The sequence below is a fragment of the Cynara cardunculus genome, assembly GCF_001531365.2.
Source record: "Cynara cardunculus var. scolymus isolate 2C chromosome LG 15, CcrdV1, whole genome shotgun sequence".
Lineage (NCBI taxonomy): Eukaryota > Viridiplantae > Streptophyta > Magnoliopsida > Asterales > Asteraceae > Cynara > Cynara cardunculus.
The window spans coordinates 17,167,517-17,188,103 of NC_037542.1; the positions used below are offsets into that span (position 1 = coordinate 17,167,517).

At 30.8% G+C, this 20,587-nt stretch overlaps 2 protein-coding genes across 2 annotated transcripts; both read right to left on the reverse strand.

The window, feature by feature from the left end:
- Window positions 1-4,987: 4,987 nt before the first annotated feature.
- LOC112528788 (BTB/POZ domain-containing protein At5g41330-like) lies at window positions 4,988-6,857 on the reverse strand. Its single transcript, XM_025139865.1, has one exon. It carries the CDS (start codon window positions 6,668-6,670, stop codon window positions 5,252-5,254), a length of 1,419 nt encoding a protein of 472 aa, XP_024995633.1. The 5' UTR covers window positions 6,671-6,857; the 3' UTR covers window positions 4,988-5,251.
- Window positions 6,858-8,007: 1,150 nt separating this feature from the next.
- LOC112528098 (ubiquitin-conjugating enzyme E2-23 kDa-like) lies at window positions 8,008-12,020 on the reverse strand. Its single transcript, XM_025139021.1, has 6 exons — window positions 11,938-12,020; window positions 11,762-11,841; window positions 10,302-10,416; window positions 10,161-10,213; window positions 9,949-10,077; window positions 8,008-8,347 (listed from the first exon to the last, which is right to left on the reverse strand). Exons 1-6 carry the CDS (start codon window positions 11,979-11,981, stop codon window positions 8,217-8,219), a joined length of 552 nt encoding a protein of 183 aa, XP_024994789.1. The 5' UTR covers window positions 11,982-12,020; the 3' UTR covers window positions 8,008-8,216.
- Between the last annotated feature and the right edge of the window lie 8,567 nt (window positions 12,021-20,587).

Sequence of the window (20,587 nt, forward strand, 5' to 3'; positions counted from 1 at the left end):
TGATTTATTTATCTTGATTTTTCTGTTTTTATATTTTTAAATAAATATATATGAATTAAATTTTTTACCCAAACATCAGTATAAATGACAAACCAATTAATTAAATTATTAATTAATTATTATGATCAATATTTTATTTTATGAAACAATTGACATGTATTTATTAGACCAGATGAACGATCGAGATTAATTTGTAAATTAAACACTTATTTATTTTTCTTTGAAATAAAAAAACATGAAGCAATAACTATGTGAAGCATATACAATCAAAATGTATATTTTAAGTAACTACTATTTATGGGTTTTTTTCTAAATTTATCCAATATATATTTATTTATTTATTGAAATAAAAAAAATCATGAAAAAATAATTATGTGAAGCTTATATCATCAAAATATATATTTTAAGCAACTACATTTAGGGTTTTTTTTCTATAAAAAAATTCCAATAAATTCTTATTTAATATTTGAAATATAATTTAGATGTTTGGGACCATAAATAATAAAGATTATGGAGTTTATAGCTGTTGAAAATTATTGTTGACTGAGTAAATAGACTGGAATTTATAAACAATAATTATAATAAATAATAATTATAATAAATAAAAGAAAATAATGAAATGTGTAGGTGAGTTTTAGGTTTGTTAAAAGTTAGTACCTACCAAAGAGGCCATTTATTGGTTATGATAAATGCCCCTTCAATTAATTCTTCATGTGCTTCATTACCTTTTATTCATGTTTACAAATTACTTTCTCATTTGGACAAAATGGATTTCCATTTTTAGGATTGTTTCTTGAATATCTTTTTATTAATAATTTAATTCATTTATCCCAACTGGTTTCATATGAAATCTGTTTTTAAAGACACTAATGCGAGAGCAGCTGAGGCTACTGCACGTGCATGGGAGGGAGGATTGGAGTCGAATCCAGAATCTGTATTGTATTTGAGCAAAGTCGTCTCATTCTTTTGTTAACTAAGCAAGTTTAGTTGATGACTTCTTGAAGATGATCGTCGATAATAAAAGCCATAAGCTATATGGATTCAGAGTGCCAAATAACCTTCTCCCATAAGGTGAACTTACCATCAATATTCGAATGGTGGCATGGTTGTATTTTTCAAATCTTGCTTAGTTTTATCTTTGAAAATAGAATAGTGATGGCCAAAAACCAGTCTCGGGTCTCAACAGATCTGGCTATAACCGATTTTGGTCCTGATCGAAAAGGGTGATCCCGGTCAAGCTTGAATATAACCGGTTATGGACCGCAGGTCCCGATCATTAAAAAATAATTTTTTTTATATTTTTTTAATGATATATGTTTTTAATACATTATAAAATTTATAATTGGGTCACTTAAATATACTTTAAAATGCGTTTTATTATAATTAAAATTACATTGTCTTACAAAATATAGCCAAAAACCGAGAATTGTGAACTTTTTTTGGGAATCGAGAACTTGATATGTAAACTCCTCAACCAAGACACTTACATATAGTGTTTAGAAGGCAAAAAAAAATAATACAAAAAGTGGCCAAAAACGGTGATAAACTGCTAGTTTTTTTGAAAAATAACGACTACATTAAAAAAACAACTACATTTTTGAAAAATCGGGCCGGGCCGGGCCGGGTCCATAACTTGTCTCAGTCCCAGATTTCGGTCATATAACCAGTCCTTACCGGTTCCGGGCGGGACTGGTTTGCCCATCACTAATATAGAATAAGCATGCATCACCATGCATTATTGATTTTCTCGAATTTGCGTGGTTCCTAAGGTAATATAACACGTTTTGTATGAAAATATAACCCGGTTTTTGGAATATTCTTATCATGTAAATCAAGTAGATTATTTGGTTCATAATATAATTCAGACGTTTGTAATCTTCAAAAATATCAAAATTATACAAGTGCAATTAATTATTTAAAATTAATTTTTTTTTATAAATTTGTATCGTACCTGATATTTATATATGTTTTATTTTGAGCAATAAGTATATATATATATCATATTTTTTTAATTTATAGTAAAAAATAAAAACAAAAAGATCCTTAAAAAATGGCATTTTTTGTTTTGTGTTATCTTAAAAATCCAACATTTATAGTTAAAAAGCACAATCCAAAACAAGTGAAACCCATTTTTTGTTTTGTTATTATTTAATTTTAAAATTTAATTATTTGGGAATAAAATTTATTTATTTAATATTTAATTATAAAAAAACCCCAATAATATATAATGGGGACAATGCTACTTTAATATATTTGGTGGTGGATGCCTCTTTTCTTTTTCAAATATTTATGAATCATACATACCAACACAATACCTTTTTAATTTATTATATATTTTTTAATTTTGTATTAATAATTTGAATTAATTAAATTTAATTTATAATTTACACAAAATAAATAAACTACTAAACTTAATTCAAAATATTAATTAATATATTAAATATGAATTAATATGTATAATAATTATATAAAGTCAATATAATATTAATATTTAAAATATAAAGAACAATATTGAGGATGGACTAGGTATGCTACCAAGTTTTTTCCTCGCAAACAAATATATTTGGTACCAATTATTTTCGGTTGTTACATGTTGGTACTGGTTTTATACAAACTTCAAGTTACATATATAAAAATTTGTCGGTTTGTTTAAATTTATGTTTTCAGATAATACATGTAATGTTTACAGGTTTCTAATTGTAAGGAAAAAAACGTGTAAACATTTGAATGTTCAAACAAAAATAGTTAAAAGTTATAGTTTTTAATATTTGATACATAAAAGATACTAAAACTAGTAAATAATTAAATAAGTTGGTATCATATGCAACTTTTGATACTGTGTACCAACCAAGTCTGCATATTTTGTATGATACTACAAATCGACTGTTAGCTATAGACATGACTGGTACACATGTTGTCTGGTTTCATTTCATACAAAATGGCTACCCCTAAATATAGACGTCATTGACTTGTAGTGTTATAATGGAGTTAAGAGACTTGCAAGAGCGTTTTAGCTCTTAGGAGACCTACTGGGCTGGACTAGCACTTATCATGGACCATTAATAAAATTTATAATACCAAATAGTGATGGCCAAAGTGGCCCAGCTCATTGGACAACTAGAGGACCGGTTATAGGACCGTCGACCGGGACTGGTTATGGTTTTGGATGGTTTCGAGGGGCCAGATTGGCCCGGCCCGGTTTTTAGAAAAGTAGCCATTTTTTTTTTGGAAAAATATAGTTGTTATATGACCATTTATGACCCTTTTTTGCCTTCTAAACTCTATATATAAGTGTCATGGTTGAAGGATTTACATACTAACTTATAGAACGCAAAAACGTTCATAATTATCAGTTTTAATTATAATAAAATGCATTTTTAAAGTGTATTTGAGTGACCAAATTACATATTTTATAATGTAATAAAAATCTATCAATAAAAAAAATTAAAAAAATATATTTTTTGGTCGGGACCAGTTGGGACTGAGACCGACTAATCATAACTGGTTATAAGAATGCTTAATCGGGCTTAGTATTTTCAACTGAGACCGAGACCAGTTATGACCGACACTGTTGAATCCCGAGACCAATAAGGACCGGCCTGGCCCGAGACCGGTTTTTGGCCATCACTAAATTACCAAACCTCACAATATGGTTTGGGAAAAAAAAAATTCAAGCCGCAAATCGTACAACAAAACTTCTAAATCGTGCAGTTTAATGCGATGCAAACGGGTTATGCCTTGTTTCTATTAGGTGTACATTTAAACGGCACAAACTGTCCATATCACATCGCAAAGCATGGTTTAGAACATCCGCAGTGTGGTTTGCATTTTTATCAAATCGCACTATGTGATACGGTTTGCGGTTTTGAGTTATCAAACTGCGGTTCAAACCACACTGCATATTTTATATTTTTTTTAAATTCTATTTGACCATGGTCCAATTTAGTTTGAAGTTAATTGTTTTTACTTCTTAGAGTGTATATAATTATGCAATATGTATTCGGGAATCAGATGAACTAAAACTTATTATAAATTTATTTTTTTGGACTATGGTCACGTTATTGTTGATATTACAATGTATTTTTCAAACTTATAATTATTGGATTGTAGACATAAAGTTCGATAGGTACAAACTGCACCGCATTTTGTGGTGCAGTTTTTTTCGATACGATTTGTAGTTTGGAGAAATGCTCAAACCGAATATACACGAATACCCTAGTTCCTATATTTTAAGATCTCAACTAAAAATAGCTTTTAAATCTTTTTTTCAAGATCTTAAACTAAAAATAGCTTTGATTTGGGCCTGGTTACTTGCTTCTTATTACCTCTTATCGGCTATCAAGTGTAATAGACTCTTACCTTAATAAGAAATGACTTTTTTACCAAAAAGAAAGTTGACCTCTTAATTTCATTATTGACCATCATCTTTCCCCGGTAAGAGGTTGATATGCTCCTTATCAGAATAAGAGGTCACCGGCCCGGTTATACCCCTATACACATTAATAATAACTTTTACTTGGTCAGCAGTTAATACAAAACATACAGTAAATATTAAATTTGTAATCAACACTGAGGTATCATTTACCAAACGCTTACTCAAGTAAGTGAACATCAAGTCACATTACTTTACCGAATGAATATGATAAGGACCAATAATCTTATTCAGTAAGAGTGGGACAAGGACCAAGAGTCTTACCCGGTAAGTGAGGACGACAACTCTTACCACGGTAAGCGCTTACCGGGTAAATTATTGCATAAGATACCCTTTTTGTGGACTAAAATCTTACCCAGTAAGTAAACGATATCGTTAAATTTTACTCAAAAACGCTTACTGGACAAGTATTTGGTAAACGGCCATTCAACCAGAACTCTCTTATTATAATCAGATAGTTTACCCTGATTTTAAAGTATATTTTAAAGTTTTGGTAAACAACCCATTATTTTAAATTATATTTTAAATGTAAATTTAATAGATTCAAAATGATTCTAAGCATCCAAACCAAAACATCCATATCAAGCACATAATTCTACACATTACAATACAAATGGAAAAAGGTATCACTACACCAACCAATAATGTACACAAACTAACAATCAATCATTTTGTTTCAGGTTATTACATAAAAAATGAACTGGGATTTGAGTTTTAGCTAATACCGAGTCCTGGTCCGAGATTCATACTGTTTGGGTAAGAATATCTGGACCAGGACTCAGAACTACAGTTCAGTAGTTCATACTGAACTCCTAATGATCAAAACCTTCTTACGGAGCTTTGCCAAACCTCGACGCATTGCTGATCTTTTCTAGTAACGAACATTTTGTTTCCACCAAACCCGAGATTCGTGATCCTATTGCCTCCGATATCCTTTGACCGACCCAATACGTTCTGCTTAAAGATTCTCTCTTCTTCCCCATTTTTACTCGTTGTCGATGAACCCATCAAAACCTCGGACCATAGCTCCAATTCGCCTTCTTTACTGCAAAAAACTTGATTCCCATGGTTTTCAATCTTGCAACCAAACCCTTCTTTCTTCACATTCATCGCTTTTCTTGAATCGCCAAGACAATTCCACGAAGTATCGGACGAGATGTTCCTAAAATCAATATAGGAAACTTCCCCCGAGTTCATCCCAATCTTGAAAACGGCCGAAAGGGTATCGGAAACCGTGATATCCGAAAAGCAATCGGCTTTTTCTTTGATCTCCACAACGAGATTCCCGGACCTTATATCCCAAAACTTGATGTTTCCAGAAATCCCAGATGGTCCACTATGAGACCCAGAAGCCATTAACAGATTAAGACTTGAAACCCAATTCAATTTTGTGGATGGAATCGCTGAATCAAGATCAGCACCAAAGATTTCATTATGCCCGATTTCGGATACGACTTTAAAGCTGTCATTGAGATCATAGACCAAGATCGAGTTCGAATTCCTACGACTTGATTCGAAACTAGTGAACAAAAGCTCAGGGGAAGTCCCAATTGCTTGAACAGTCGAACCAGATTTCGTCACGTTTTCCCAATTTAAAGTCTTTTTAACAAAACCCATTTCAAGATCAATGATTTGCAACCCAGAGAAATCAGTGGCACCAGCTGCAACTACATTTGATGATAAAGCTAATAAAGAATCAACAGCTGTGAATTGGGTCAAAATGGTTGACTTTCTTTGCAAAGACCAATCAAAAGACGTGATTTTGCTGCCATGCGAGACATGAACTGACCCAAATGGTGTTGTAGCGATGGCAGAAGGTGAATCTCTGCCACTAAGAGGCAAAATCATTGATTTTTCAAGATCAAAAGCTTCAAATTGAGATGGGTTTGATTGAGATTGAACAAGAAGATCTTCAACCCCATAAAACTTCGCTTCAAAAACGATATCTTGAATTTCAAAGCTTTTGGCTTTCGATGGCAGATTTCCAGTCCGTAGAAGAGATAAGAGAATCGAAAACAATTCTGGGTCTCTGTCGATAAATGGGATGGAGTTGTTTTGTTGGGAAGAATTGAAGAGATTAGAGAAAAGGGTATTGGAACCAGCTAGGGTTAGGGTTTGTTTGGTGGTTTGAAAGAGTTGACCACCCACATCAATGGTTACAACGTTTGGTTTGATGAAATCGTGAGGATTCTTGGAAACCCCATTTGAGAGAGACTTTGATTGTAAAAAAAGTGTCATCTTTTTGCCAAGAATTGCAGAAATTTTATGAGAAAAGATACAGGTTCTGAAAGGAAAGAATGGTTCTGGAAGGCCGCTTTAATGGTGGTCAACAGAGGTATTTGGTGATCTAGGGTTTGAAGTTGGTTTGGTTTTGTTTGCGTAAGAGGAAGAATAAAGGGATAGTAGGAAACGGCTGAAACAGAGCATATGGGGTGCTGTCCGAGTTGGCCTCACTGCTGTATCCATTCAAGTTGGACTTAAAATATTTGTAAATAAATATATCAATTATATATATATCTTCTTTTATATGAATCATATTTTTAGGGGATAAATATATAAAATAATAACCTATTTTTATTAATAATTATTATAATATTATATANCATATTTTCTCACTATTGGTAAAGTTTGAACCTCTGACCTTCTAAAAAACAAAAAGCTCAAATACCACCAAGCCATATATATATTTTTTATTACAATAAATTATTTTTTATTAAGATATTATATTTTAAATAATAAAAGTATAATTTTACATATATTTATTAAATAATAGTTAAATTGTTTGAAAGTATAATGTTGTAATAAAAAAATGTCATGTCAGCAATATGTTATACGTGTATCATGAGGTGGCATGAACACCTGATATAATAGGCAAATTTAAATCAAAAAGTTACTCATTGCTATAATAGATAGATTTTTAAAAGTACAATGTTCTAATAAAAAATAATTTAAAAGTACATTGTTGTAATAAGAAAAGTTGAAAGTACAATACTATAATAAGAAAATTTACGAAGTATGTTACTTTTTCTTGCATTTTGTCCTATGTTTAATTACACATGTTTTGCACAGCATATCGTTTTTTCCCCTAGGTTTTAAAGATCATCGATCGCATAAAATTTTAATATGATAATCTAACTGATATATATTTGACAAACTAGTTGATAAATTAGTCAGGGGACAAGAACACGACAAGTGTCCCAGGTGTCTACATTTATCATGAATAATGAAAGTACACATTCATGAACCATTCGTGATTAAAGATACACCATTCATGATGAATAACCCGTCACACGCTCCTTTGTCCCCTAGTTTACAACCGAAGATGGGTTTGCAACCGAACCTGACCTTGTATATTACATTGAAGACTTGGGATCATGTGAAACCAAACTGTTTCTGTGAGACTATAAAAACAACACTGAACCTTCACAGCAAAGCACTGAAAAGGTAAACCGTTGTGAAGTCTCGGGGTTTTTGTGTCTTCGCAGTGTTGTGAAGGTTCAGTGTTATTTATTGTCTCATTGGTCTCACCAAAACAGGTTGGTCTCACGTGAACCAACCCACCATAAACCATAATATTGAATATGCCAAATCTGATTACTTCCCAGAAACAGAAAATAGTATTTGACACCAAACTTTAGAATAAATCAAATATGAACAACAAAGGTTACAAAGAAACCAAGTTTTTACAAGAATTATTGGAGCAAATTGGCCTCTAGAGGGCTAAATGTTTGACTTAAAAGAGAGACTAGTTATGATGTACATACGGACACGGATACGAGTGCACCTACGGGTCGGCTTTCCCAGCTACTTCTTCATCACTAGAACCGTATTCAGCTTCGCTCAGTTCCTCATCACTCGATTTTTCTTCAGGCACAGCCCCAGCATCCTCTGGCTTTGCGTATCGCTCACAGTACTCTGAAAACAACACAAACAAAACATACTATTTTTGGCAAACAAAAAGAGTTCTTTTACGGTTTTACAGATGTACAGACAGCAATCCATCTTCATTCTACAAAAGGAAAGTTTAAAAAAATGTTGCAAGGATTCAATTCAATATATTTAACGCCCCAAGCAAAAAGCAGCAGGTTGGCTCAATAACTTCTGATTCAACTTCAAACTATGGTGGAAGTTACTGATGCCCGATAACTTTGATCTTATGAAGAGTTCACCAATCTACTTTTCTACCCATGTGAGACGGGTTTTTACAGTATATAACATTCTCTTAAGGGGCTGTTTGGCAGTTGCTGAATGGTTTAGTGCAGAATGATTAAGTGGTCAGAATGATTAAGAGGCTCTCATGATATTGTGCAAAATGAAATATAATTGTTTGGCAATTGTTTACAATGAAATTAGGACGCTTAATAGTTAAGGGAGACCCATGATACAAAATCATTCAGAGGGTTTTAGAACCATTAAAGACCTTTTTTTTGCCAAACAAGATTCACATCTTAATGATTCAGATGCTGCCTCTTAATGGAATTATTAAGAGGTAAACAAACAACCCCTAATTGTATAATCAATAGGGGTCCTCTCTTAATGTGTGCAACCTCTCTACCTCCACCACCGCTAACCACCATATAAAATCATTAAACATTTAGAGGCAACTTGTCCAGCCAGTCCTGGCCTAGTTGTGCCAAACACCAGACAGACAACTAGTCATGTCCATTATTGTTCTCTTGTCCATTCCAGTTTGCATACCAAATGCTGCATCATTTGGTACTTGTATGTAAAAAGGTAAACTTTGATCTTGACTTTGCCAAGAAGGGCACAAGTGTATTTAGGAAAACTTGTCCGAACCTAGTCGTGCCAAAAACCAGACATACAACTTGTCATGTCCAGTCCAGTATTGTTCTCTTGTCCTGTCCAGTCGTATCCAATGTTGCATCATTTGGTACTTGTATGTAAAAAGGTAAACTTTGATGTAACTACGCCAATAAGTGCAATATTGTATGTAGGACAACTTGTCTGACCTAGTCTTGGCCAATCCTAGTCATGCCAAATACCAGTCTGATCTGCGTACCAAGCGCTACCTTATGGACCAAAATCAATACCATCATTTGGTACTTGTATGCAAAAAGATAAACTTTGACGTAACTTCGCCAAGAAGGGCAATATCGTATTTATTTTGTGATGTCCCAAGGAAAAAATTGTTAAAATTATTTTGGAATGAACCAAAGTGAAGCTTCACATATCAGCACATTTAGGGCTTGTTTGTTAGCAGCTTAATGAGCTAAATGGGACTAACAACTTATTTGGTCAACCATGCATGACTATTCGGTCAACCATCTAGTAAGCTTCTGCGAGGAGCTTTATGCAGAAAGCCACGTTTTTTCCAAACATGTCCTTCCCAATTAAAAAGCACGCTTATGAAAAAAACCCTCCCTAACAAAAACCTTCCCAACCTATAGACTTGGATTAGTCCACACTGACAGCTTTATCCATGCATAACTTAATAGAAAACCAACTAAACAGCCCCTTAAGCCAAACCCTGAATTAGTAATCGATTTCAGAAATACCTTTAACTTTTTGCTCGTATGCAGTTCGGTCTCGCATCATCAGTGCTGCAGCGTCTCCATTCAAGGGATCAGATGGGTTCGGATACAAAAGAAGTTGAGGAAGAAAAACTTCGAAAACATTCACCAAATCTGCAGATAACAGTTAAAACTTGATTAACCACCACAAAAATTTATAAAGAAATAACGACGATGATGGTGACAAGCTGATTTACCAAACATCGGACTCCAAGTTTGATTGATAACATCTAAACAAACCGATCCTGACCTGCAAATAGTCGGATTTGTTCTTGATGAGAATGAATTATCGTAAACTATATTTCAGTTTAATTGGATTTATAGTTAAAGAAGCTCACATTTCATCCACATTTGGATGGTAAATTTTGTTGATAAAGCCAATTGATGGAGATTTATATGGATATGCATCAGGCAACTCCACCCTAATTCTCCAAACACCTCCATCATAAGGGCCTGCCACACCAAATTTGCAAATGGTCAACATTTATGGTTGATGTTAAAACACAAAAACTGTTGGTATCCGAATGACTCAGGTTTTGCTCTAATTGGGTATTCAGATTCTGACACGGGATGCAGACTAAACAAGAAAAGCACAACAGGACTTCCATGCTTTTAAAGGAAGGCTTTGTTAGCAGCTTAATGAGCTTAAAAGGACTCACAGCTTATGCGGTCAGCTATACATGACTGTTTGGTAGTGACTTAATGATATACAAAGTGGCTTATTTAGTAACCATCTAGGACAGCTTTATGCAGAAAGCCAAGTTTTTTACGAACATGTTCCTCCCAATAAAAAACTCGCTTCTTTTGTCTATTAAAAAACCCTTCCAAACAGAAACTCGGCTTTTGATCTAATTGGGTATTCAGATTCTGAGATGATGCAGAATAAACAAGAAAAGCACATCTAGACTTCTATGCTTTTAGAGAAAGGCTCTAAGGGTCTTTATGTTAGCAGCTTAATGAGCTTAATGACTCACAACGTATTCGTTCAGCTAGACATGACTGTTTGGAAGTGGCTTAATGATATAGAAAGTGGCCTATTCAGTAAGCTTCTAGGGAGAGAGCTTTAGACAGAAAGCCAAGTTCTTCACAAACTTGTCCCTCCCAATTAAAAACACGCTTCTTTTGTCCACTAAAAACCCTTTCAAACAAAAACTTTACCAATCCATACAACAGACTAATCCACATGAACAACTTTATCGGTACAGAACTTGATGGAAAACCAACCAAACCCCTGAACCATACTACTCCCTCTCAACAACTGATGTTCACATTTCATTTTTCTTTTTGTACCAAAACAAGACCCATTACTAGTGTAGTAGGACCCATTTCACCCAATTTTACAATCAAAAGTATCATCATATCCAAGAAGATTTGAAAGAGGGATTCAAGTAATGGCAAAAAGATTGTAACAGAACAACAAAATGACTCAAAAGAACCATCTTTACTCTCACTAATCATTGAATTTTAGGAGCTCCAATTGTGGAACAAAAGAAATACAACATAACCCCTAACCCCTAAAAGGAAGAACATAAAATTAGGTTCAAGTTAACCTAACACCAAGAACACAAATTGATGGGGTTAAGCTGTATGAACCCTATTTCAACACAATGGAGCAAAGAACTGGAAACCATCGTCATACAGCCACAAAGATCACATTTTTCCCAATTTACTTTGCATTCAGACAAATACCCACAAAGATTATAATCAAATCAGCTGAAAATTAAAGGGATTTACGTTGGTATATAATCAAAAAAGAGAAAGGAAAAAAGAGAGGAACAGATGGGGTTACGAAACGTACTGTCTTTAGGTCCATGAAACTGGACATAAAACTCTTGCATACCATCATTCATCATTTCCACTTTATAATCACCCATCATCCTAATCGACAAAATCAATCAGAACAAAAAAAAGAGGAACAATAAGTTGAGATTCTTGAAGAAATCTTAAAAGAAAAAGGGAAATTGGTGGAATTACAGCTTCATCAAATCCATTTCCCTGCGTTTGCTTGGAGAAGACATGGTTGATTTTAGTTGGTTAGAAATGAAAATATGATGATTTTATGCAGATTGAAGATTGAGTGTGTGTTTTTGGGTGGGGAGTGGCGTGTGGGTGGAAGAGACGAAGAGGATTCTTTGAGGAAAAAGGGAGAGAAATATGTGAAGGCGGTTCAGACAATCAATGAGTGAAACCAGGACTGAATGGTAGATTCTTTTTTAATCTTTCAAAGAAAAATACCATCCAATTCCCATTTATCATGGCTTTCTAATCGTTGTTGGAAATTATTATTTTAATATGTTAATGTTTCAATTTATTATCCGGATACTTAAATGTTTAAAACTTTATATTTTATTTATTAAAATAAAAGTTTTAGAAATATGTATCAAAAATAGGAATCAAGTTAAAGTATGTTATTTTTCCATACAATCTGTTCTTTTTAAAACAAGTTACTTTCATCTTCAATAGATTTTCTTAAAATAAATTACCTTTTTCTCGATGTGTTTCATGGATTTCGTTTCTACATGTAGAGAGAGTCTGGTTCAAATGAAAAAACTAACTAAATAAGATAACACGAGAATAGTCAAATTAAATATGATTTTACTCTAAAATTACGTTTAAAACCACATATGATTTTGGTAGCGACATCCGGTCGCGGGACAAGTCGTTCCTGCAATTAGTCCAGGTGCGTACAAGGTGGTCAGACACCGGATCCCAACCCTACCGGTAATTGGGTCCCTTTTTCAGAACTAAGGAAGTTCTTCAGAGGATGACGTCGATTTTACTCTAACAAGTTATGTTATTTTAGAAATTATGGAGATTTGGAAAAAGTTTGCTCGAACAACTGTAAAAAGTTATTCTTAAAAATAGAATACATTTTTTGAGAAGGAACGAAAAAATATACGAATTTGGAATAAAACAGATAAAATACAGTGCACCTGTTGTAGATGTTCTGAAAACATCTCAACAACTATTCTATAATATAAATTTTGGTGATTTACGAGAGTTTTATGTTCTGACAACTATGTTATATTGTATGGTAAAATAGAATAAAGAAGAGAGAGAATATGAAAATCTATAAATTTAGAGAAATTTATAGAATTTAATACATGATAGAGAAATAATATTTTAATTATTTTCCACCAATAAGAAGTGTTGAAAATAATAAATGTTTGTGAAAGAAAAATAATATTTTATTAAATGTATAAATTAATTTAATAATGTATTTAATACTAGAGTTGCTAAAATAATTTAGCCATTAGAATTGGATGTAATTTTTTTTTGAGTTTTTAGAGTTGTTTGTTCACCTTTTAATAGTTTTATTAAAAGACAAAATCTGAATTGTTAAAAAGTGAATTTTGTTTAGTAAAAAAAATCTGTCTGTTAATGGTTCTAAAACATTTTAAATAATTTTGTATATTGGGCTTCCCTAAGCCATTCAACGTCTTAATTTTATCATGAACAATTACCAAACAACCGTATTTCATTTTATATATATCATAAGATTCTTTTAATTATTCTGACTACTTAATAATCATGCATCAAAACATTCAACAACTCTCAAACAACCCTTTTAACTTTTAATACTATATTTAAAAAAATTATAGCATAGTTGTTGAAAATACTATTATTATTAATTACTAGAAATGTACCCGTACAATGCAACGAGATACATTTTGATTTAAATGTTTCGTTTTATTTTTTTGTCTTAGTCAATGTTATAATACGGTTTTATATGATTTTGAGAAAATGACAATGTTTTTGTTTTTGAATAAAATATAAATATGAAGATATATCATAAAAAATAGAAAAAAATATTGATATTAGCACTAAATTAACTATTTAAAATTTCTTTTTTTTTTATGTATTTCTTTAATTTATTTTTTATTTTTGATTTAATAATATCATTTTTATAAAGATAATAATCAAGTATTTTGTTAGAAGTCAACGATTATCCTAATTATATTTTATGTTTCTTATATTTAAAATGATATATATTTATCATCTATTTGATTATGTTTATATACAGTTAGTTACACAAATTCAAACATGAAGCTTTAATAAGTTGTACTTATGCACAATTTACTTGTAATATTGAATTTTAAGTAATATACATTAATAAACAGTACGTCATGCATAAAAATGATTTTTAAGAGTTTTTATTAAATGCTTTATAATATAGTATAGATATTAAAATATTAAATATCTCAACGAACTTTTAAACAATCAAAATGATAATTCTCGACTTTTTTATGTAAAAATCAGATAAACTTTAAATAAAATTTTATCATAGAAAATCAAACAATTTCTTTTATTTTCATTCTCATTGATTACTACTTAATATCTCTAACCAAACACCCCCTTGAATTTAAACTGAGATCGCCAATTTTTAATTAAGTCGTATATGGATAAATTTGTTTGTCTGAATAAATGGGTGTTGTCGTTTACTTTTTTATCTTAATCAACAATCTGAATAACATAAATGACCGATTTATCCTCCAATATTAATTATTTGAACATCAATACAAAAAATCATAAAAAGGCCGATGATGGGGTGTCTCATATTGGAAGGAGGCGGTGCTTTAAATAAGAGGTAGGGGTGTTATTTTTGTGGCTAAATAGGGACAACACATCATTTCTATCTGTGTGATTAAGTCATGTTCTGTACGAATAAGCCGTAAGTAAACAACCCAAATGAACTATGCAAATAAACTAGATAGATCAATAAACCTAATTAAGCCGCAAATAAACAGCCTCTTAATATTAATGAAACAAAATCTTCGTTTAGTATCAATTTTAAAAAGTATAACTGGAAATTAAAATTATTATTTTAACAATTTAATTCGACAGAGAAGATCCATTTTGTGATGGAATTGTAACCCCCACCGGCTTTGCAATTTTGGAACTTGGATAAATTGGGTGCATGAACATTCACAAGTTCTTCCAATACATATTATTTAATTACTTAAATTATTTAATTTATTTTTATTTTATAATATAAAATATGTTCTTACACGTGTTTCAGAAGATAAACCAAAACGAAATTTTTTTCTATATTTTTTCGGTCATTTACCTTATCAGATAAAAATGATGAGGGTCGAAAATCTTACCGGATAAGAACAATATTAATGATGGAGAGTCTTACTCAGTAAGCATTTACCGGGTAAATTGTTGCATACAATACCGTTTGATAGACGACTACACTCTTACACGAGTCTTACCTGTAAGTGGGTAAGCGTTTGGGTAAATGGCCCCTAAGATTTGATGAAGTTTAACAAACAAATTTTATCTGGTAAAATAAAAAATAATAGACTAAACTTACGTATTATCGTAAATCATTTTCGTAATTCAGATATCGTGTTTAATGAGTTTGTGAGTATGAAGGGCATGTGCTTTGTTTTGGAAAGCAAAATTTTATGGAAATATGTAAAGAATTAGGCATCTTTTTCATCGTTTTTTGTATCAGATATATTATTCTTCTTACATGTTTGATCAGATATAAAACGCTGTATTTTAATAAACCTAAGGAACTTTTAATGAATGAACACAATCTTTGAAAATTGGCAATGCATATAAAGTTTGAACAAGATCTACAACCCTATCCATTAAAGACCAAACAAATCCTTGAATGATGTGGTCATATAAGTCCAAATACACTTCAATAGAATTCTTATCAAAAGAAGATGCATCCTTCTTTCCAAAATATAAATATAAATTAATTATAAAAGACTGGTATTTTAATACTGATATGATATAAAGTTATTAAAACAATAACGTTGTATTATTTGTATTACTAATAACATTTATTTGTACAGTATGTGTATGTGTATGTGTATACGAGTAATTGAAGATGTTTCATGGTATTTAATGTTTTATACACATATGCATACAAGTATTGAATATGTTTCATGGTTTCTATGCACATATGCATGTTATACATATGTTCCTAGCCGACAAAATTGATTGTACAGATTAATGGTTATTAGGGTGTTCACCGGTTTTTTTTTTATGATTTTCCCTTAAACCTAATATTAACACCCTTGTTTTATGAGAATGCGAGAACATTTATAGACCTCTAAAAACTTATTAACCAATAATTGAAATTAAAAGAAAATAAAGTAATTAATTAAGAACTAGAAGAGTACCCGCACAATGCAGCGAGATATATCTCGATTTTAATGTTTCATTTTATTTCGGCTCTGTAGATGTTCTAATATGGTTTTTATGTGGTTTTTGAGAAAGGAATAATGTTTTAAATTTGAAAATATCATAAATTTTTGAAAATAAATATATCAAATTAACTATTTGAAAGTTCTTGTTTTTTGTGTAATTTATTTAATGCATTTTTTATTATTATAATTTAATTTATATTTAAATAACGAAGTAATTTATTTTTGATTTAATTATATAATATTTTTTTATAAGAATAATAATTAAGTATTCTGTTATAACTTAATGATTATCTTAATTATATTTTGGATTTTTTATATATGAAATGTTTATCTTGTATTTGATTATGTTATCTGCAGTTAGTTATACGAATCCAAACATGAAGCTTTCACAAGTTGTACTTACGCAAAGTTTATTTGTAATCTTGAATTTTAAGTAATATGCATTAATAAACAATACTTTATGCATAAAAATAGTTTTTAATATTTTTTATCAAATATTTTATAATATAATATAGATAATCATGTGAATTCGTATTTATCTGTAATCTTGGTGACATCCTTGTCCATAAAATTACTTACAAATAATATATTTGTTGATATCAATCATTATCACAATAAAATCACATAGTGAACAGACATATCGATGATTGTAGACGTAATCATCATTGGTTTTCGATTATCGCAACATTATCATAATGTTATCACAACAAAATCACATAATATATCAGATGATTATCACAGCAAAATCACATCATAAAAAATCTTAAATTTATTAAAACATTATCACCAGAAAATCAAATCATTATCGTCAAGAGATGCATCAACATTTAAAAGATAAAGATAAATCTAAGAAAACGGAAAATATGGATAAATACTAATTTATTTTCATTTATTATAATTTTCATTATGTGTTAATTAATTTGGAAGTCCAGAAGTGTTCTTGTATTCTCATAAAATATGAGTGTTCTCGTTTGAACCATTCTCTATGTGTGTGTATCTATATATATATATATATATATATATGTGTGTGTGTGTGTGTGTGTATGCATACATATACACACTAGAAGAGTATTCACGCAATGCAACGATATAAATTTTCATTTTAATGTTTAGTTTTTATTCTCATGTTTCTCACCTCCACTTTTTTTTTTTCGGAATCCAAGTTTATAAATATATAAAATAAATTTACATCAAATAAAGTGGTTTACGTATGTAATGTTTATGATGTTAATTATTCAAAGTTATGATTTTAAGAGGAAAAATAAAAGAAAGGAGTGGAAGGTGGATAACAATTATTTTTGAGTAAATTACGGATTTGTTTTTGTTAACTTTGTTTATTACAAAAGAACCTTTCACATTTGCATTTTTTACAAATATGGCCCTTCACACTAGCGGCCGCCTATTTTAACCGTTAAACTCAAGGGTATTTTGGTCCTTCACCATTTTTCACCATTTAAACATTTTCTAATTAAATTTCTTCATTTAATCAAGAACAATCTTCATATTATATGAATCTTCATCTACTTTATCATTTTATATAAGATTTATATTTATCTCCTTTACTGTTCAAAGTATTTGTAAGTAAAACCCTGAGATCTAGATCAGAATCCTCGAATATGAACTCAAACCATTAATCTAAAGAAATCACATTCAAACCCTAATGAAAAGAAAAACGTAACTTAGAGGGGGATCGATGGAGTTACATGGATCGAATCACATGGATGACTTGGATTTCAGATCTGCTTCGATTTCAAACGACGAAGCACAGAGATCGAACCACAAGCACGACTTCTGGTTCGATTTCAAATGACAGGAATATTTCAAACAACGGGAAACATAAGGATCAAACAATAGGGATGACTTCGATTTCAAGAAAAACATATATAATTGATTAAAAATGATAAAAATAAAAGAAGAAAAAAGTGAAAAAGACTATAACGCCCATGAGCTTTACGGAGAAAGTGGACAGTCGTTAGCGTAAAAGACCATATCCATAAAAAAAAACTGCACATATGGAAGGTTTTTTTGTAATAAATAAAGTTACGAAACCAAATCCACAAATCTTTGACGTATCTTAGAGATCAAATTCGTATTTTACTCAACATCTTTTTTTGCAAAAGGACAAGATCATCCTCAAGATTTGCTTTTTGCAAAAGCAATTTCACATGATTGGTTTTTTCTAAAATGAAATGTTTGTCTAAAAACATGAAAATGGCTTTTAAGAAATAATAATTTCTGATAAAAGGTATTAGGGGACTGTTTGATAAATGTTGAATGGTTTAGTGCAGAATGATTAAGTGGTCATAATAATTAAGATGCTCTTGTGATGTAGGGCAAAATGAAATATAATTGTTTGGTAATTGTTCAAAATAAAATTAGGGCGCTGAATGGTTAAGTGAGGCTCAAGACACAAAATCGTTCAAATGATTTTAGAAACCACTAAGAGACACTCTTTTTTTGCCAAACAGAATTCATCTCTTAGCGATTCAAATACTACATCTTAATATTTATTTTGTATAACTTTTTAACGAACTCATCATTTTTTTAGTTGTTAATTTTAAGGTTTCATAGAATCAGATTAGTCTAGATACATAAGTTGACATGTGCATAAACTAACGTATACATAAACTGATGTCAGAAGGGTTCTTGTTACTAAAAAAATTTATTCAGTTGAAGTAGCTTTTTCCCGTAATATTGGGCAACCGATCCAATCCAATACAATATAAGATTTGATTGGTTCCATTCTCTTGATATTATTATCGGCATCCACTGGGTCAGATTAGATCCATGCAATATCTTGATTCAAATTTCAACCAATTGGTCATATGGTTTTTTAATTTCTTAAAATAAACTACACACAAATAACATATGAAAACAATATCGTAAATATTAGTAATATATATATAGGGGTTAAATCAAATGAGAACCGGAAAAACATTATAAACCTGTGAGAACCAAATATTTTTATGCACGATTTTTCCATCAAGTGTTAAAATTTAAGATATTATTTCACATATGTTTGTGGCATAATGCGATAGTTTTACATGCATTTATTTCACATTGTAAAAAAAAACCGTACATTTTTTGTTTCACTAAGTGAACCAACAAAAAAAGTTTCACATGGATATTTTTCACCATATGAACACAAACATATATGAAACAATAGCTAAAATCACAGTCTTTGATGAAAAAACTTGTAAAAAAAATATTTTTACATATATATATATATAGGGGTTGCTTCAAAGGTTAACCAAAATTATTGTGTTAACTTTGTTAACCAATCTTGGTCATTGATTCTTACAATAAACGGTTGTGATTAATCATGATAAAAAATTAATTTTTTAAATTTATAATTTCTAAAAACATATGTGAACAAAGGGGAAAAGAGTATTTTTCTTTTTTATGTAACTCCATATTATTAATTGGGAGTTACAAAATCAAAAAATCTCATTCTTTTTGTTAATGCAAGAACCATATGAACACACACACACACACACACACACACACATATATATATATATATATATATAAACATATGAGCAACATGTGAACCATATGAACAACATGTGAACCGTATAAACATCTTATGTATATTCATGAGCCAACTCTGTTGTATGTACATGAACACGTATGAACCAAGGCATCTAGGGTTGTATGTTTTCATACGTATTCATATGTCTTCACATGTTCTGTGTGTGTGTATATATGGATTAATATAAACATCTAGTGACTTGAATAGACATGAACACTTATGAATTACGGCATCTAAGGCTATGTGGTTTCCGATGTGTTCATATGTCTTCATATGTCTGTGTGTGTCCCTTTGTCTTCATATGAACATCTAGTGCACTATGTGATAGCTTCATCTGTCTTCACATGTAAACTGATTGAATCTCTAAACAGAGCCAGCTCCTGAATATACAGAAGTTGTTCAACAGGTCAGATGCAGTCACCTTTTTTGCAAGATAAGTGAGAACTGTCAAATGTGAGAACTGTCGATTAAAACGAATGCAATATCATATTAATCCATTACCAATATAAACGCTTTGATCATTGTCTTCACTTCCGGAACTCGAAGTCCGATTGTCATCGTAAACCATTTTAACCTTCTCATTCTCATTGTTGTAGATCTGTTTTCCAATGGGTTTATCTATATTAGCTTGGACGATATCGAAAACTTTACTATAGGAAATTTTTTAACAATCACAAATTCAATAACATTATAGATAGATAAATCAAATTTCAAAAATAATCACATATTGAAAAAGAAGATCAATATTAAATCATCATCAATTATGGGATTTTTATATTTTGTAACTCCTAATTAATGATATGAGAGTTGCACAAAATGGTAAAATTACTTAATTACCCTTGTCATTAACATATGAGATGTATGTGAACCTAAAGAAAAGATTGATTTTCATTGGTTGAGCTTGGTTAACAAAGTTAACACAATA

Coding starts and splice junctions, on each gene's coding strand:
- LOC112528098 (XM_025139021.1), bottom strand. CDS start 11,981: ATGTCTTCTCCAAGCAAACGCAGGGAAATGGATTTGATGAAGCT. Junction 10,214..10,301: donor CATCCAAATGTGGATGAAAT/GTGAGCTTCTTT, acceptor GACTATTTGCAG/GTCAGGATCGGTTTGTTTAG. Junction 8,348..9,948: donor ATACGAGCAAAAAGTTAAAG/GTATTTCTGAAA, acceptor TGTTGTTTTCAG/AGTACTGTGAGCGATACGCA.
- LOC112528788 (XM_025139865.1), bottom strand. CDS start 6,670: ATGACACTTTTTTTACAATCAAAGTCTCTCTCAAATGGGGTTTCCAAG.